Source organism: Salmo trutta, unplaced genomic scaffold (assembly GCF_901001165.1).
Source record: "Salmo trutta unplaced genomic scaffold, fSalTru1.1, whole genome shotgun sequence".
Taxonomy (NCBI): domain Eukaryota; kingdom Metazoa; phylum Chordata; class Actinopteri; order Salmoniformes; family Salmonidae; genus Salmo; species Salmo trutta.
Window position 1 is genome coordinate 337,497 of NW_021822662.1, and position 20,028 is coordinate 357,524.

At 46.5% G+C, this 20,028-nt stretch overlaps 1 protein-coding gene across 2 annotated transcripts in view; it reads left to right on the forward strand.

Moving 5' to 3' along the window:
* Nucleotides 1-20,028, forward strand: part of LOC115183110 (histone-lysine N-methyltransferase NSD2) — a 54,565-nt gene that overhangs the window by 5,225 nt on the left and 29,312 nt on the right. For both annotated transcript variants that reach the window (XM_029744447.1, XM_029744448.1), the window contains exons 6-11: nucleotides 2,032-2,188; nucleotides 2,283-2,339; nucleotides 2,463-2,572; nucleotides 6,428-6,745; nucleotides 11,735-11,861; nucleotides 12,100-12,288. In XM_029744447.1, the coding sequence (XP_029600307.1) occupies nucleotides 2,032-2,188; nucleotides 2,283-2,339; nucleotides 2,463-2,572; nucleotides 6,428-6,745; nucleotides 11,735-11,861; nucleotides 12,100-12,288 (958 nt within the window). The remainder of the gene's footprint in view (nucleotides 1-2,031; nucleotides 2,189-2,282; nucleotides 2,340-2,462; nucleotides 2,573-6,427; nucleotides 6,746-11,734; nucleotides 11,862-12,099; nucleotides 12,289-20,028) is intronic.

The following is a 20,028-nucleotide window of genomic DNA, read 5'->3' on the forward strand; positions in this document are numbered from 1 at the left end:
GGGCTTGCTATCAACACGGGATGACCCTCCCCTTCCCACTCTCACACACCTCTCTTCTCCATCAGGCTTGGGGCTTGCTATCAGCATGGGATGACCCTCCCACTCTCACACACCTCTCCTCTCCATCAGGCTTGGGGCTTGCTATCAGCATGGGATGACCCTCCCACTCTCTCACACCTCTCCTCTCCATCAGGCTTGGGGCTTGCTATCAGCACGGGATTGTGATTTATTTTTTTTCTTTCTGAAAGAGTCATAAGGGAAAGATTGTTCTTTCGTGATCCGTGTTAAGTTTTAGAGTTTAACTAGTATGGGCTATGTAGGACGCTAGCGTCCCACCCGCGGTACAGCTAGTGAAATAGCAGGGCGGCAAATTCAAAACAACAAAAATCTCATAATTAAAATGTCTTAAACATACAAGTATTATACACCATTTTAAAGATAATATTCTCCTTAATCTAACCACAGTGTCCGATTTCAAAAAGGCTTTACGGCGAAAGCAAAACATTAGATTATGTTAGGACATCACCTTGACAAGAAAAACCACACAGCCATTTTCCAAGCAAGGAGAGGCATCACAAAAAACAGAAATACGGCTAAAATGAATCACTAACCTTTGATGATCTTCATCAGATGACACTCCCAGGACTCAATGTTACAAAATACATGTATGTTTTGTTCGATAAAGTTCATATTTATATCCATAAACCCCATTTTACATTGGCGCATGATGTTAAGAAAATGTATTCCCACCAAATACTTCCGGTGAATGAGCACATCAATTTACAAAAATACTCATCATAAACATTGATAAACTTTACAACAGTTATTGAAAGAATTATAGATATACTAGTTAATGCAACCGCTGTGTCAGATTTCAAAATAGCTTTTCTGCGAAAGCACATTTTTCAATATTCTGAGTACAGAGCTCAGCCATCAAAGCAAGCTATACAGACACCCGCCAAGTTCTGGAGTCAACTAAACTCAGAATTAGTATAATAAATCTTACCTTTGCTGATCTTCGTTGGAATGCACTCCCAGGACTCCCACTTCCACAAGAAATTTTCTTTTTGTTCGAAATACTCCATATTTATGTCCAAATACCTCCCTTTTGTTCAGGTCACTAATCCAAAGGCATAACGCGAGAGCGCAGAACCAAAGACGAAAGTCAAATAGTTCCATTACCGTTCATAGAAACATGTCAAACGATGTTTACAATCAATCCTTAGGGTCTTTTTAACATAAAACGTCGATAATATTCCAACCGGACAATAGCGTATTCATTACAGAGCAAAAAGGAGAGGCGTGCCAACGTGCCCGCGCAGTAAACAACTCACTGGTCCCAGGCAGTCCACTGATTGACTGTGCTCCTATTCTCTGCCCAGTAACAGTAGACGGATGAAACAAGTTTCTAAAGGCTGTTGACAGCCAATGGAAGTGCAAAATGACCCCACAGACACTGTAGTTTGAATAGGGATTAGATAGAACTACAAGTCACTTCCTGGTTGGATTTTTTTTCTCTGGTTTTTGCCTGCCATATGAGTTCTGTTATACTCACAGACATCATTCAAACAGTTTTAGAAACGTCAGTGTTTTCTATCCAAATCGACTAATAATATGCATATCCTTCGTTCTGAGCCCGAGTAGTAGGCAGTTTAATTTGGGCACGTCAGTTTAATTTGCCCCCTGTCACTAAAAAGTTAAAACGGCAATGCTGGCAAATAGCACTCCGTGCTTTGAGCAGCGCTCTCCATAGACACTGGGGAGAACAGAGTGCCGACCACCCTAGTAAAGCCAAGATTAGCGGAGTAAAAGTTTGATCAAAATGCCACTCACCTTGATTCTTTCAGCGGGGATTGGTAATATATTAATATGCGCTGATTGGTTGATTTTTGCATTGAATTATGCGATCGCACAATCATGGGAATCCTGGAAGGGACTGATATACTGTTATTTACAGGCCAAATGTATTGTTTAGAAAGTGACTGTTTTCACTCTTTTGTGTTCTTATTTTGAGGAAGTTGTTGTTTGTAGGATCTTGTCTCCCCTAGCTCAGAGACTGAACTACTTGAACCGCAGAAACAGAAGTCCAAACTGAAACCTCAACTACCTGCCAAGACAGGGAGGAAAAGGTCCAAAGGGGTTGCCTTGACTACCAACATGCTAGAAACCCTGTCACATGCACCTATAGGTAAGTTAGGGTCATATCAACATATCGTCAGTTATAGATAGGGTATTATTTAGTTTTGTAAAAATGTCAGCTAACATGTCGGTTTTCCTCCTAGCTAAGAAAGGTACCAAGACCTGTCCCGTTAAAGAACAGCTAAAGGCAGAACCTAAAGGTGAAAAGTTGTTGTTGATACTTGCCGTTAGTTCCACTGAGTCTCTACTGATCAGGTGAATGTTTCCCATGAGGGTCCGTCAGTTGTAGTTTCATCACAATCTGGCCTCTAACTTGTTTCCAGGTAAGAAGGATCCTCAGAAGAAGCAGCTGCCTGGTAAACAAGCTCTAGAGATCGATGAGGACAAGGACCAACAACCCAAGAAGATACGTGGAGTTGGTGCCAAACAGAAGGTGAGTTATTATACGGTATGAAATGTTGGTGTATCCAGTATGATCGCTGTTTTCCATTCGTACTGGTTGAAGATACGTGGAGTTGGTGCCAAACAGAAGGTGAGTTATTATACGGTATGAAACGTGTATCCAGTATGATCGCTGTTTTCCATTCGTACTGGTTGTCGGCTAAACAGCCGGTAATACTTTTTCCACTTCATATTAACCAGGCTACTTTTCATTTAAAAGTTTAAATTCGGTAGTCAGAAAATTTAAGTTGAGCCCTCTCCTGCTAGAATGAACGATATGCATCTCCTAGCGATCTATTGAGAGGAAAGTCACCTGTCGGTCACAAAGCGAGCAATGACAGGGGACACGGCCGGTTTGACAGTCTGTTCCACCTCCTGGTACCTGTGGGGGTCCTTCATCAAGTGAATTTGCGCATACATTACAATGGTAAGTGGTAACGAATGATGTGTCAATCAACAGCCTAGTTTTCTGGCAAATTCATTTATTTTCTTTGAGTCGTGGTGCGTAGGCCATTTTAATCAAATTTGATTTGTCACATGCTTTGTAGACAACGGGTGTAGACTAACAGTAAAATGCTTAGTTACGGGTCTGTTTCCAACAACGCAGAGTTAAAGATATTATTAAATAGAAATAATGACATGAGGAATAAAAATAACTTGGCTACACACACACAGTAATTAGAAAATAACATGGCTGTTTATAATAGGGAGCATGAACAGAACGTGGCTGTGTATAATAGGGAGCATGAACAGAACGTGGCTGTGTATAATAGGGAGCATGAACAGAACGTGGCTGTGTATAATAGGGAGCATGAACAGAACGTGGCTGTGTATAATAGGGAGCATGAACAGAACGTGGCTGTGTATAATAGGGAGCATGAACAGAACGTGGCTGTGTGTAGGGAGCATGAACAGAACGTGGCTGTGTGTAGGGAGCATGAACAGAACGTGGCTGGGTGTAGGGAGCATGAACAGAACGTGGCTGGGTGTAGGGAGCATGAACAGAACGTGGCTGTGTATACACTCCCGGTTTGGGGTCACGTAGAAATTCTTGTTTTGAAAGAAAAGCAAAAAAATTAAATATTCCTTTAAAATAACATCAAATTGATCAGAAATACAGTGTAGACATTAATGTTGTAAATTACTATTGTAGCTAGAAACGATTTTTTTTTTAAATCTAAGGGAATATCTACATAGGCGTACAGAGGTCCATTATCAGCAACCATCACTCCTGTGTTCCAATGGCACGTTGTGTTAGCTAATCCAAGTTTATCATTTTAAAAGGCTAATTGATCATTAAAAAAAAACTTTTGCAATTATGTTAGCACAGCTGAAAACTGTTATCTGCTTAAAGCAATAAAACTGTCCTTTAGACTAGTTGAGTATCTGGACCATCAGCATTTTTCATGGGTTCGATTACAGGCTCAAAATGGCCAGAAACAAAACTTTTTCTTCTGAAACTCGTCAGTATTCTTGTTATGAGAAATTATGGCTATTCCATGTGAGAAATTGCCAAGAAAGATCTTGTACAACGCTGTGTACTATTCCCTTCACAGAACAGCGCAAACTGTCTCGAACCGGAATAGAAAGAGTAGGAGGCCCCGGTGCACAACTGAGCAAGAGGACAAGTACATTAGTGTCTAGATTGAGAAACACGCCTCACAAGTCCTCAACTGGCAGCTTCATTAAATAGTACCCACAAAACACCAGTCTCAACGTCAACAGTGAAGAGGCGACTCCAGGATGCTGGCCTTCTAGGCAGAGTTCCTCTGTCCAGTGTCTGTGTTATTTTGCCCATCTTAATCTTTTCTTTTTATTGGCCAGTCTGAGATGTGGCTTTTTCTATTCAACTCTGCCTAGAAGGCCAGCAGTGTCGGCTCTTCACTGTTTTAATCAAATACGTAATTTGAACAACAAACATTGTGACAATTCATATCTTTCAGTAAAACTTCAAATAATACTTTAATCTCGAAGACAGGTTAGAAAATAGTCTTCATGATATAGGCCTAGACCACATGGGGGCGGCAGGTAGCCTAGTGGTTAGTGTTGGGCCAGTAACCAGCAGGCAGCCTAGTGGTTAGAGGCAGGCGGCCTAGTGGTTAGAGGCAGGCGGCCTAGTGGTTAGAGGCAGGCGGCCTAGTGGTTAGAGGCAGGCGGCCTAGTGGTTAGAGGCAGGCGGCCTAGTGGTTAGAGGCAGGCGGCCTAGTGGTTAGAGGCAGGCGGCCTAGTGGTTAGTGTTGGGCCAGTAACCTTAAGGTTGCTGGATTGAATCCCAGAGCTGACAAGGTAAACAGAGCAAGGCAGTTAACCCACTGTTCCCCGGGCCCTGAGCAAGGCAGTTAACCCACTGTTCCCCGGGCCCTGAGCAAGGCAGTTAACCCACTGTTCCCCAGGCTCCGAAGACGTGGATGTTGATTAAGGCAGCCCCCCAGCACCTCTCTGATTCAGAGGGGTTGGGTTAAATGTGGAAGACACATTTCAGTTGAAGGTATTCAACTGACTAGGTATAATGAACAATGCACTGAATTCCTAAATATTCTGTAATTTAAATTGTAAAGTCATGTATTTCTACTCAATACCACGCATTGTTCCAATCTGGTCTTTGAGGTATTTTATTAGGATGCCCATTAACTGTTGATAAAGCAGCAGCTACTCTTCCTGGGGTCCACATGAAACATGACGTACTACAAAACACTAATAGACAAGAACTACATCAATTAAAAAAGGCACGAGCAGACTACACATCAATACACACACACACACGAGCAGACTACACATCAATACACACACACACACACGAGCAGACTACACATCAATACACACACACACACACGAGCAGACTACACATCAATACACACACACACACGAGCAGACTACACATCAATACACACACACACACGAGCAGACTATACATCAATACACACACACACACGAGCAGACTACACATCAATACACACAGACACACGAGCAGACTACACATCAATACACACAGACACACGAGCAGACTACACATCAATACACACACACACACACACGAGCAGACTACACATCAATACACACACACACACACACACGAGCAGACTACACATCAATACACACACACACACACACACGAGCAGACTACACATCAATACACACACACACACACACACGAGCAGACTACACATCAATACACACACACACACACACGAGCAGACTACACATCAATACACACACACACACACACGAGCAGACTACACATCAATACACACACACACACACACGAGCAGACTACACATCAATACACACACACACACACACACGAGCAGACTACACATCAATACACACACACACACACGAGCAGACTACACATCAATACACACACACACAAGAACAGACTACACATCAATACACACACACACGAGCAGACTACACATCAATACACACACACACACACACACGAGCAGACTACACATCAATACACACACGATACACACACACACAGCCCATCAGCTGCAGCTTAACCAGGTCTATCCTTGCAGCACTTGACCACAGGACTGGAAAATAATCAAGATAAGACAAAATTAGACCCTGCAGGATTAGCTTTTTTTCTGGGAAGTAAACTCAGTTAAAGCATTAAATAATTTAGCTGTGTATTTTGGATGGAATCAAGGTATTAGAATGTACTGGAGGCCACCAAAACCAAGCTGGCCCCCGCGGTTCTTGTCTATTAGTGTTAGTGTTAACCTGTCTGGACCCTTTTTCTAGCTGGCTACTCCATGTACTTGTGGAAAACACTGCCAGTCTGTTGCCTTTTTAGATGTTCATGATGACGAGTCGAATCTTCCTCTCCTAACTCTAACCTCAGGCTGTGGCAGCAGACTCCTCCGCCCCCACGAAGAAGAGAAACAGGAAGATAACGGAGACAGAAGTTAAAGGATTCATTAGTTCTAAATCACCAGAGAAGGAACCAGAGAAGACAAAGCCAATCATGAAGAGGAGGCTGGACTCAGCCAGCCAATTAGCAGCCTCCCAGACCAAGAAGAGGAAGCGAGCAGCAGCCAGTCCTGAGCCAGAGGGTTCTGGCATTGAGGAGCGTCCAGAGTCCCCCAGTGACAGCATAGACCAGACCAACGGGGCCAAGAAGACCAACGGAGGAGCCCCCAAGAAGGAATCTGTCTGTCAGGTGAGAACAGCTCATCTCCTAGGGTTGGGGGAGGAGTTCCAGTGTGTTCTGTTGTCGGTGTGGGGTTCACTATGTTGCTGCTGGCTGTTGTCGGTGTGGGGTTCACTATGTTGCTGTTGTCGGTGTGGGGTTCACTATGTTGCTGCTGGCTGTTGTCGGTGTGGGGTTCACTATGCTGCTGGCTGGCTGTTGTCGGTGTGGGCTTCACTATGTTGCTGGCTGGCTGTTGTCGGTGTGGGCTTCACTATGTTGCTGGCTGGCTGTTGTCGGTGTGGGCTTCACTATGTTGCTGGCTGGCTGTTGTCGGTGTGGGCTTCACTATGTTGCTGGCTGGCTGTTGTCGGTGTGGGCTTCACTATGTTGCTGCTGGCTGTTGTCGGTGTGGGCTTCACTATGTTGCTGGCTGGCTGTTGTCGGTGTGGGCTTCACTATGTTGCTGGCTGGCTGTTGTCGGTGTGGGCTTCACTATGTTGCTGGCTGGCTGTTGTCGGTGTGGGCTTCACTATGTTGCTGGCTGGCTGTTGTCGGTGTGGGCTTCACTATGTTGCTGGCTGGCTGTTGTCGGTGTGGGCTTCACTATGTTGCTGGCTGGCTGTTGTCGGTGTGGGCTTCACTATGTTGCTGGCTGGCTGTTGTCGGTGTGGGGTTCACTATGTTGCTGTTGTCGGTGTGGGCTTCACTATGTTGCTGGCTGGCTGTTGTCGGTGTGGGCTTCACTATGTTGCTGGCTGGCTGTTGTCGGTGTGGGCTTCACTATGTTGCTGGCTGGCTGTTGTCGGTGTGGGCTTCACTATGTTGCTGGCTGGCTGTTGTCGGTGTGGGCTTCACTATGTTGCTGGCTGGCTGTTGTCGGTGTGGGCTTCACTATGTTGCTGGCTGGCTGTTGTCGGTGTGGGCTTCACTATGTTGCTGGCTGGCTGTTGTCGGTGTGGGCTTCACTATGTTGCTGGCTGGCTGTTGTCGGTGTGGGCTTCACTATGTTGCTGGCTGGCTGTTGTCGGTGTGGGCTTCACTATGTTGCTGGCTGGCTGTTGTCGGTGTGGGCTTCACTATGTTGCTGGCTGGCTGTTGTCGGTGTGGGCTTCACTATGTTGCTGGCTGGCTGTTGTCGGTGTGGGCTTCACTATGTTGCTGGCTGGCTGTTGTCGGTGTGGGCTTCACTATGTTGCTGGCTGGCTGTTGTCGGTGTGGGCTTCACTATGTTGCTGGCTGGCTGTTGTCGGTGTGGGCTTCACTATGTTGCTGGCTGGCTGTTGTCGGTGTGGGCTTCACTATGTTGCTGGCTGGCTGTTGTCGGTGTGGGCTTCACTATGTTGCTGGCTGGCTGTTGTCGGTGTGGGCTTCACTATGTTGCTGGCTGGCTGTTGTCGGTGTGGGCTTCACTATGTTGCTGGCTGGCTGTTGTCGGTGTGGGCTTCACTATGTTGCTGGCTGGCTGTTGTCGGTGTGGGCTTCACTATGTTGCTGGCTGGCTGTTGTCGGTGTGGGCTTCACTATGTTGCTGGCTGGCTGTTGTCGGTGTGGGCTTCACTATGTTGCTGGCTGGCTGTTGTCGGTGTGGGCTTCACTATGTTGCTGGCTGGCTGTTGTCGGTGTGGGCTTCACTATGTTGCTGGCTGGCTGTTGTCGGTGTGGGCTTCACTATGTTGCTGGCTGGCTGTTGTCGGTGTGGGCTTCACTATGTTGCTGGCTGGCTGTTGTCGGTGTGGGCTTCACTATGTTGCTGGCTGGCTGTTGTCGGTGTGGGCTTCACTATGTTGCTGGCTGGCTGTGTCGGTGTGGGCTTCACTATGTTGCTGGCTGGGTGTGGGCTTCACTATGTTGCTGGCTGGCTGTTGTCGGTGTGGGCTTCACTATGTTGCTGGCTGGCTGTTGTCGGTGTGGGCTTCACTATGTTGCTGGCTGGCTGTTGTCGGTGTGGGCTTCACTATGTTGCTGGCTGGCTGTTGTCGGTGTGGGCTTCACTATGTTGCTGGCTGGCTGTTGTCGGTGTGGGCTTCACTATGTTGCTGGCTGGCTGTTGTCGGTGTGGGCTTCACTATGTTGCTGGCTGGCTGTTGTCGGTGTGGGCTTCACTATGTTGCTGGCTGGCTGTTGTCGGTGTGGGCTTCACTATGTTGCTGGCTGCTGTTGTCGGTGTGGGCTTCACTATGTTGCTGGCTGGCTGTTGTCGGTGTGTGGCTTCACTATGTTGCTGGCTGGCTTTGTCGTGTGGGCTTCACTATGTGCTGCTGGCTGTTGTCGGTGTGGGCTTCACTATGTTGCTGCTGGCTGTTGTCGGTGTGGGGTTCACGATGCTGCTGCTGGCTGTTGTCGGTGTGGGGTTCACGATGCTGCTGCTGGCTGTTGTCGGTGTGGGGTTCACTATGTTGCTGGCTGGCTGTTGTCGGTGTGGGCTTCACTATGTTGCTGGCTGGCTGTTGTCGGTGTGGGCTTCACTATGTTGCTGGCTGGCTGTTGTCGGTGTGGGCTTCACTATGTTGCTGCTGGCTGTTGTCGGTGTGGGCTTCACTATGTTGCTGCTGGCTGTTGTCGGTGTGGGCTTCACTATGTTGCTGCTGGCTGTTGTCGGTGTGGGGTTCACTATGTTGCTGCTGGCTGTTGTCGGTGTGGGGTTCACTATGTTGCTGCTGGCTGTTGTCGGTGTGGGGTTCACGATGCTGCTGCTGGCTGTTGTCGGTGTGGGGTTCACGATGCTGCTGCTGGCTGTTGTCGGTGTGGGGTTCACGATGCTGCTGCTGGCTGTTGTCGGTGTTGGGTTCACTATGTTGCTGCTGGCTGTTGTCGGTGTGGGGTTCACTATGTTGCTGCTGGCTGTTGTCGGTGTGGGGTTTCACTATGTTGCTGTTGTCGGTGTGGGCTTCACTATGTTGCTGCTGGCTGTTGTCGGTGTGGGGTTCACTATGCTGCTGCTGGCTGTTGTCGGTGTGGGGTTCACTATGTTGCTGTTGTCGGTGTGGGGTTCACTATGTTGCTGCTGGCTGTTGTCGGTGTGGGTTTCACTATGTTGCTGCTGGCTGTTGTCGGTGTGGGCTTCACTATGCTGCTGCTGGCTGTTGTCGGTGTGGGGTTCACTATGTTGCTGTTGTCGGTGTGGGGTTCACTATGTTGCTGCTGGCTGTTGTCGGTGTGGGGTTCACTATGCTGCTGCTGGCTGTTGTCGGTGTGGGTTTCACTATGTTGCTGCTGGCTGTTGTCGGTGTGGGCTTCACTATGTTGCTGCTGGCTGTTGTCGGTGTGGGGTTCACTATGCTGCTGCTGGCTGTTGTCGGTGTGGGGTTCACTATGTTGCTGTTGTCGGTGTGGGGTTCACTATGTTGCTGTTGTCGGTGTGGGGTTCACTATGTTGCTGCTGGCTGTTGTCGGTGTGGGGTTCACTATGTTGCTGCTGGCTGTTGTCGGTGTGGGGTTCACTATGTTGCTGTTGTCGGTGTGGGGTTCACTATGTTGCTGCTGGCTGTTGTCGGTGTGGGGTTCACTATGTTGCTGCTGGCTGTTGTCGGTGTGGGGTTCACTATGTTGCTGCTGGCTGTTGTCGGTGTGGGGTTTCACTATGTTGCTGTTGTCGGTGTGGGCTTCACTATGTTGCTGCTGGCTGTTGTCGGTGTGGGGTTCACTATGCTGCTGCTGGCTGTTGTCGGTGTGGGGTTCACTATGTTGCTGTTGTCGGTGTGGGGTTCACTATGTTGCTGCTGGCTGTTGTCGGTGTGGGTTTCACTATGTTGCTGCTGGCTGTTGTCGGTGTGGGCTTCACTATGCTGCTGCTGGCTGTTGTCGGTGTGGGGTTCACTATGTTGCTGTTGTCGGTGTGGGGTTCACTATGTTGCTGCTGGCTGTTGTCGGTGTGGGGTTCACTATGTTGCTGCTGGCTGTTGTCGGTGTGGGTTTCACTATGTTGCTGCTGGCTGTTGTCGGTGTGGGCTTCACTATGTTGCTGCTGGCTGTTGTCGGTGTGGGGTTCACTATGCTGCTGCTGGCTGTTGTCGGTGTGGGGTTCACTATGTTGCTGTTGTCGGTGTGGGGTTCACTATGTTGCTGTTGTCGGTGTGGGGTTCACTATGTTGCTGTTGTCGGTGTGGGGTTCACTATGTTGCTGCTGGCTGTTGTCGGTGTGGGGTTCACTATGTTGCTGCTGGCTGTTGTCGGTGTGGGGTTCACTATGTTGCTGCTGGCTGTTGTCGGTGTGGGGTTCACTATGTTGCTGCTGGCTGTTGTCGGTGTGGGGTTCACGATGCTGCTGCTGGCTGTTGTCGGTGTGGGGTTCACGATGCTGCTGCTGGCTGTTGTCGGTGTGGGGTTCACGATGCTGCTGTTGTCGGTGTGGGGTTCACTATGTTGCTGCTGGCTGTTGTCGGTGTGGGTTTCACTATGTTGCTGCTGGCTGTTGTCGGTGTGGGCTTCACTATGTTGCTGCTGGCTGTTGTCGGTGTGGGGTTCACTATGCTGCTGCTGGCTGTTGTCGGTGTGGGGTTCACTATGTTGCTGTTGTCGGTGTGGGGTTCACTATGTTGCTGTTGTCGGTGTGGGGTTCACTATGTTGCTGTTGTCGGTGTGGGGTTCACTATGTTGCTGTTGTCGGTGTGGGGTTCACTATGTTGCTGCTGGCTGTTGTCGGTGTGGGGTTCACTATGTTGCTGTTGTCGGTGTGGGGTTCACTATGCTGCTGGCTGTTGTCGGTGTGGGGTTCACTATGTTGCTGCTGGCTGTTGTCGGTGTGGGGTTCACTATGTTGCTGCTGGCTGTTGTCGGTGTGGGGTTCACTATGTTGCTGCTGGCTGTTGTCGGTGTGGGGTTCACTATGTTGCTGCTGGCTGTTGTCGGTGTGGGGTTCACTATGTTGCTGCTGGCTGTTGTCGGTGTGGGGTTCACTATGTTGCTGCTGGCTGTTGTCGGTGTGGGGTTCACTATGTTGCTGGCTGGCTGTTGTGTGTGTGTGTGTGTTGTAGGTGTGGGGTTCACTATGTTGCTGACGGTGTGTGTGTGTTGTAGGTGTGTGAGCAGGCTGGAGAGGACGTGGTGCCATGTGAGGGTCCGTGTTGTGGGTCCTTTCACCTCTCCTGTCTAGGCTCCTCCCTCAAACCACAGGACAGGCTGCTCTGTCCAGACTGCACCTCAGGTAAGATACCTATCCTGTCTAGGATCCTCCCTCAAACCACAGGACAGGCTGCTTGTCTGTAGCAGCTCAGGTAAGATGCCTATCCTGGTAAGATCATCAGTCAGGCTGCTTGTCTGTAGCAGCTCAGGTAATGACTGGTGGCATGTAAACCCCATCTGTCTGTCCTCTCTCTCTCCTCTCCAGTGTTAACCCTGACTCCCCCTCTCTCTCTTTTTCTCTCTCTCTCTCTCCTCTCCAGGGGTGCACCAGTGTTTCAGCTGTAAGCTGTCGGAGGGGCAGGTGCATCGCTGTAACGTGCAGCATTGTGGGAAGTTCTACCATGAAGCCTGCGTCCGCCCCAACGCCCTCACGGTGTTCGACAACAAGGGCTTCCGCTGCCCCCTCCACACCTGTCTCAGCTGCCACTCTAAACCCAAGGCTACCAAGGGTGAGTCAGTAGCCTAGACCTAGACTACCGTGGGTGAGAGTCGGTACCCTAGACTACCGTGGGTGAGAGTCGGTACCCTAGACTACCGTGGGTGAGAGTCGGTACCCTAGACTACCGTGGGTGAGAGTCGGTACCCTAGACTACCGGGGGTGAGAGTCGGTACCCTAGACTACCGGGGGTGAGAGTCGGTACCCTAGACTACCGGGGGTGAGAGTCGGTACCCTAGACTACCGGGGGTGAGAGTCGGTACCCTAGACTACCGGGGGTGAGAGTCGGTACCCTAGACTACCGTGGGTGAGAGTCGGTACCCTAGACTACCGTGGGTGAGAGTCGGTACCCTGGACTACCGGGGGTGAGAGTCGGTGCCCTGGACTACGGGGGGTGAGAGTCGGTGCCCTAGACTACCGGGGGTGAGGCAGACTGGGTCCCTGACCATTAAACCCTAACACTTTCCCTGAGATCTGAAGGCTGTTGGTCGAACGAAATGTCTTTTAGTCGAGCAGTCGGAAATAGCACTTCCTTTTTCTTCCATGGTGTACAGGACACCGGTCTGTCTGGCTCCTGCCTGAGAGGACTGATCCCTTGTGGGGATGGCACAGTCCATCCCTCTAAGACATGTGCTACTGAAATTGCATATGGTTATATTATTTAAGAACAATGGTGTAACACTAAAAAAGTATTATTTTATAACAAATGTGCGTTCTCCTGCATTGGATAGTGGTCGCTGTCCATGGTTCTGAAACACATCAGGGCGGTTTTGAATTGGCGCCTTTTCCTAGACCATGTTGCGATGGGCATAATGGCAAAGTTAACCAACATATTGGTGTTGAGAACAATGTGGCGGAGGCAGCAGCAGAGGGAGGAGATGAGGAAACAGACCTTGACTTGTCTAAGAAAAGAGAGGAGAGAGGAAACTCCAACTTAATTGTGTCTATAATCAATAGCCTAACTGTTAATGTGCCGGGCTTTTATAAATCAAAATCTAATTTTATTTGTCACATGCGCCGAATACAAAAGGTATCGAGAAATGCTTACTTAAGAGCCCTTAATCAACAATGCAGGGTTTAAAAAAAAAAAAATAGGTAACAAATGAATATGGCTATATAGAAGTACCAGTACCGAGTCAATGTGCAAAGGTACGGTTAGTAGAGGTAACTGAGGTAATATGTACATATAGGTAGGTGTATGTTTATTAACTATGCATAGTCACTAGAGTGGCAGCAGCATCGTGTGTGTGTGTTGTAGTGTGTGTGTGGTTAGAGTCCAGTGAGTGTACATCAAGCCTATGCAAGAGTCGTTGCACAAATAAATAATAAAATAAGGGGTCAATGCAAATACCCCAGGTAGCCATTTGATGAACTGTTCAGCAGTCTTATGGCTTGGTGGTAGTAGCTGTTAACTTCTTGGGGCTATGTGGGACGTTAGCGTGGCGCACCCTATCAACAGCAGGTGCATTTCAAGAGCGGCAAATTTGAAACCAAATAAATGTCAAAATTCAAATTTCTCAAACATACAACTAACTTACACCCTTTGAAAGATAAACATCTCCTTAATCTAACCACGTTGTCCGATTTCAAAAAGGTTTTACGGGGAAAGCATAAAGTTAGGTTATGTTAGGAGAGTACATTGACAATAGCTGTGTGTAATGCATTGTCGATTCAAAGACAGGCGTCACCAAAACCATAAAATCAGCTAAAATTATGCACTAACCTTTTACAATCTCCATCAGATGACACTCCTAGGACATTATGTTAGACAATGCATGCATTTTTAGTTCTATCAAGTTCATATTTATATCTAAAAACAGCGTTTTACTATGGCGTTGATGTTCAGGAAATCGTTTCCCTCCAATACCGGCAGTCAAGTCATGACAACAAAATAATGAATTAATATTAGAAAACATTGGTAAAATATTATATTGTCATTCAAAGAATTATAGATTTACATCTCTTGGACGCAATGGACTTGCCAGATTTAAAATTAACCTTACTGGGAAATCACACATTGCAATAATCTGAGCACTGCGCCAGAAAAATACGCATTGCGATACAGACTAACCGCCATGTTGGAGAGATCTAAAATCGAAAATACTATGTAAATAATCCATTACCTTTGATTCTCTTCATCAGATGTCACTTCCAAAGAATCCCAGGTCCATAACGAATGTAGTTTTGTTCAAAAAAGCTCATCATTTATGTCCAAAAACCTCCGTGTTGTTAGCACATGATCTAAGCCAGCCGGACTTCACTTCACGAACGGAAAAAATATATTTATGTTCGTTCAAACATGTCAAACGTTGTATAGCTTAAATCATTAGTGCCTTTTTTAACCAGAACATGAATAAAATTCAAGGCGGACGATTGGGTTCTCTTTTAAAACGTTTCGGAACGAGAGTACCCACCATCAACTTGCGCGCCAGGGGTCTAATCGGCCATCACCGTTCCAAGTCTCTTATTCGGTCAGATCTCACAGTATAAGACTCAAAACACTTTGTAAAGGCTGGTGACATCTAGTGGAAGCCATAGGAAGTGCCAAAACATTCCTCAGCCCCTTTGTTTTTCAATGGCATAGGTTTAAAGTCAATTCAACACATCAGGTATCCACTTCCTGTCAGAATCTGTCTCAGGGTTTTGCCTGCCAAATGAGTTCTGTATTACTCACAGACACCATTCAAACAGTTTTAGAAACTTTAGGGTGTTTTCTATCCATATATAATAAGTATATGCATATTCTAGTTACTGGGTAGGATTAGTAACCAGATTAAATCGGGTACATTTTTTTATCCAGCCGTGAAAATACTGCCCCCTATACCCTAACAGGTTAAGGAGCCTTTTGGTCCCAGACTGGTGCTCCGGTACCACTTGCCGTGAGGTAGCAGAGAGAACAGTCTATGACTGGGGTCTGACAATATTTAGGGCCTTCCTCTGACACCACCTGGTATAAAGGTCCTGGATGGCAGGGAGCTGGGCCCTGTGATGTACTGGGCTGTACGCACTACCCTCTGTAGCACCTTGCGGTCGGAGGCCGAGCACTTACCATACCAAGCGGTGATGCAACCGGTCAGGATGCTCTCGACTGTCTTGATGTGTTTGGACCATAATAGGTCCTTAGTGATGTGGACACCAAGGAACTTGACTCTCTCAACCCGCTCCATTACAGCCCTGTCGATGGGGATGGGCTGGGCCCTCCTTTTCCTGTAGTCCACGATCAGCTCCTTTATCTTGGTGACGTTGGGGGACAGGTTGTTGTCCTGGCACCACACTGCCAGGTCTCTGACCTCCCTATAGGCTGTCATTGTTGTCGGTGATCAGGTCTACCACTGTTGTCGTCAGCAAACTTAATGATGGTGTTGGAGTCGTCATTTGGCCATGCAGTCGTGGGTGAACAGGGAGTACAGGAGGGGACTGAGCACGCACCCCTGAGGGGCCCCCGTGTTGAGGATCAGCGTGGCGGATGTGTTACCTACCCTCACCACCTGGGGGCGGCCCGTCAGGAAGTCCAGGATCCAGTTGCAGAGGGAGGTGTTTAGTCCCAGGGTCCTTAGCTTAGTGATGAGCTTTGAGGGCAGTATGGTGTTGAACACTGAGCTGTAGTCAATGAACAGCATTCTCACATAGGTGGTCCTTTTGTCCAGGTGGTAAAGGGCAGTGTGGAGTAGTGGTCGACCGATTTATGATTTTTCAACGCCGATGCCGATTATTGTAGGCCCAAAAAAGCCCATACCGATTAATCGGCCGATTTATTATTGTGCTTTTTTTTAGTATGTGTGTACACACACACACACACACACACACACACACACACACACACACACACACACACACACACACACACACACAGCTCTGAAGTGACAACGATACTGAAGAGTCTGCTTAGGAGACAAATACTCTCAACTGTTTGAATAATAAAAATAGAGTTTAAGGTACCTGTGATGAATGCTGAAAACAAACTGTAATTTCTATATGCAGGAAATCCTATTTTAATAATGGGCATGGTAAGAATTGACTACCAAAGTGCGAGTCTCAATTCCCATGACACCTTCTAGCAAAATCTGAAAAGCGGTTCCTTCATTTATTCCATAGGATATTTTTAGATTAACTTAAAATAAGGTCTGTGTTTGGTTTAGGCTTACACCACCTTGCCAATTTTATAACTGTGTAGATATCCATAGGATATAACTCTGATCAATATAAGCGAAGATCATTTTTTTTGTAGAGTGGATTTATGAAAATATTTTGACAAACGTTACCTAGTGAGATTTACACGGGTATCAAAACGCAGAGGCGGTTTAAGCACAAAACACAGACCTTATTTGAAGTAGATCAAGACATTCTCTATGGAAGACATGAACGGTAAAATAACAAAGGAACCCCTTTCAAGTTCAGCCGCAAGTTATTACCGGAATTATGACGCGTCGACTTTCTCTCTAAACCTTTGACTATTACGAGCCTGCTGCTGCCTACCACCGCTCAGTCAGACTGCTCTATCAAATATCAAATCATAGACTTAACTATAATATAATATAATAAACCTTAGTTTCCGGATTTGACCATATTAATGACCTATCATCTCAAACATGATTATTTCAGTGACATACGGAACCGTTCCGTATTTTATCTAACGGGTGGCATCCATAAGTCTAAATATTCCTGTTACATCGCACAACCTACAATGTTATTTCATAGTTACGTAAAATTCTGGCAAATTAGTTCGCAACGAGCCAGATTCTGTATACCCTGATTCTGCGTGCAACGAACGCAAGAGAACTGACACAATTTCACCTGGTTAATATTGCCTGCTAACCTGGATTTCTTTTAGCTAAATATGCAGGTTTAAAAATATATACTTCTGTGTATTGATTTTAAGAAAGGCATTGATGTTTATGGTTAGGTACAGTCGTGCAACGATTGTGCTTTTTTTCGCAAATGCGCTTTTGTTAAATCATCCCCCGTTTGGCGAAGTCGGCTGTCTTTGTTAGGAAGAAATAGTCTTCACAGTTCGCAACGAGCCAGGCAGCCCAAACTGCTGCATATACCCTGACTCTGTTGCAAGAGAAGTGACACATTTTCCCTAGTTAAAAGAAATTCATGTTAGCAGGCAATTATTAACTAAATATGCAGGTTTAAAAATATATACTCGTGTATTGATTTTAAGAAAGACATTGATGTTTATGGTTGGGTACACGTCGGAGCAAAGACGGTCCTTTTTTGCGAATGCGCACCACATCGATTATATGCAAAGCAGGACAGGCTAGATAAACTAGTAATATCATCAACCATGTGTAGTTAACTAGTGTTTATTATTGATTGTTTTTTATAAGATAAGTTTAATGCTAGCTAGCAACGTAAAGCAGGTGGTTAGAGCGTTGGGCTAGTTAACGTAAGGTTGCATCCCCAAGCTGACAAGGTAAAAATCTGTCATTCTGCCCCTGAACAAGGCAGTTAACCCACCGTTCTTAGGCCGTCATTGAAAATAAGAATGTGTTCTTAACTGACTTGCCTAGTTAAATAAAGGTTTTTAAAAAATAAAAAAAAACATTAAATGTTTTAAAAAATTAACAAATCGGTGGCCAAAAATACTGATTACCGATTGTTATAAACTTGAAATCGGCCCTAATCGGCCATTCCGATTAATCGGTCGACCTCTAGTGTGGAGTAAAATAGAGATTTCGTCATCTGTTTGTCGGGGCGGTATGCGAATTGGAGTGGGTCCAGAGTTTCATCCATATACACTATATATACAGTGCCTTCGGAAAGTATTTAGACCTTGACTTTTTCCACATTTTGTTACCTTGTATTGGTATTAGAGGGGGGGAAGATAAATATTTTGTTTGGGCGCCAGGCGGGTAGTAACCCTGCCGAAAGGAAAAGAGTAGAATAGAGAGAGTACCACTACCAGATCCACACACATCAGCAGAAGACTGCCTAGAGTGTAGCCTGTTTACCAGATAGCCAGTGGAGAGGAAAGAGAATACACACCATATAAACCCACATCACAGTACAGGGGAAACCCCACCAAGAATACCTCATACAATAATAATAATAATAATGGCAGAGCAACTTCATAGAAACAATTTACAAGAAAGAACCCAGTCATCAGAGGATTTGCAATAATCTGTATTACCTTCCAGTGGAGGAGTGCAGAGGGAATGAATGTGGGGTTTGTTCATAGAAACAACAATGGCCTTAAAAATGTCCCCAATCTTCTCGGCCACATGTCATTAGTGCACACCACCTCAATACAGTTCAACTAACAATACACAACTTGCAAGCAACCTCCCTTTTAACTTCTATGGGCTAGCGTCCCACCTGCGGGACACAGCCAGTGAAATATCAGGGCGGCAAATTCAAAAACAACAAAATGTCATAATTCAACTTTCTCAAACATACAACTATTTTACACCATTTTAAAGATGCACTTCTCCTTGATGTAACCACATTGTCCGATTTCAAAAAGGCTTTACAGCGAAAGCAAAACATTAGATTATGTTAGGAGAGTACATAGACAAAAATAATCACACAGCCTTTTTCCAAGCAAGGACATGTCAATAAAACCCAAAACACAGCTAAATGAAGCACTAAACTTTGACGATCTTCATCAGATGACACTCCTAGGACATTATGTTACACAATACATGTGTGTTTTGTTCGATAAAGTTCATATTTATATCCAAAACCAGCATTTTACATTGGCGCGTGATGTTCAGAAAATGTATTCTATTCTTGAGACTTGAAATTGAGCTCAGGTGCATCCTGTTTCCATTGATCATCCTTGAGATATTTCTACAACTTGATTGGAGTCCACCTGTGGTAAATTCAATTGATTGGACATGATTTGGAAAGGCACACACCTGTCTATATAAGGTCCCACAGTTGACAGTGCATGTCAGAGCAAAAACCAAGCCATGAGGTCGAAGGAATTGTCCGTAGAGCTCAGAGAAAGGATTATGTCGAGAGACAGATCTGGGGAAGGGTACCACAAAATGTCTGCAGCATTGAAGGTCCCCAAGAACACAGTGGCCTCTATCATTCTTAAATGGAAGACGTTTGGAACCACCAAGACTCTTCCTAGAGTTGGCTGCCTTGCCAAACTAAGCAATCAGGGGAGACGGGCCTTGGTCAGGGAGGTGACCAAGAACCCGATGGTCATTCTGACAGAGCTCGAGGTTCTCTGTGGATATGGGACAACCTTCTCTGCAGCACTCCAATCAGGCCTTTATGATATTGGCCCGACGGAAGCCACTCCTCAGTAAAAGACACATGACAGCCCCCTTGGAGTTTGCCAAAAGGCACCTAAAGGACTCTGTCTATTAGAAACAAGATTCTCTGGTCTGATGAAACCAAGACTGAACTCTTTGGCCTGAATGCCAAGCGTTACATCTGTAGGAAACCTGGCACCATCCCTACGGTGAAGGATGGTGGTGGCAGCATCAGTCTCAATGTCCTTGATTGGCCCAGCCAGAGCCCGTACTTGAACCTAATCGGACTTCTCTGGAGAGATCTGAAAATAGCTGTGCAGCAATGCTCCCCATCCAACCTGACAGAGCTTGAGAGGATCTACAGATGGGAATGGGAGGAGCTTCCCAAATACAATAGACTTTCAATGTGGCACCGTCATAAGATGCTTTCCAACAAGTCAGTTCGTAATTTTATTTTTTTCAACTTTATTTAACCAGGTAGGCCAGTTGAGAACAAGTTCCCATTTACAACTGCGACCTGGCCAAGATAAAGCAAAGCAGTG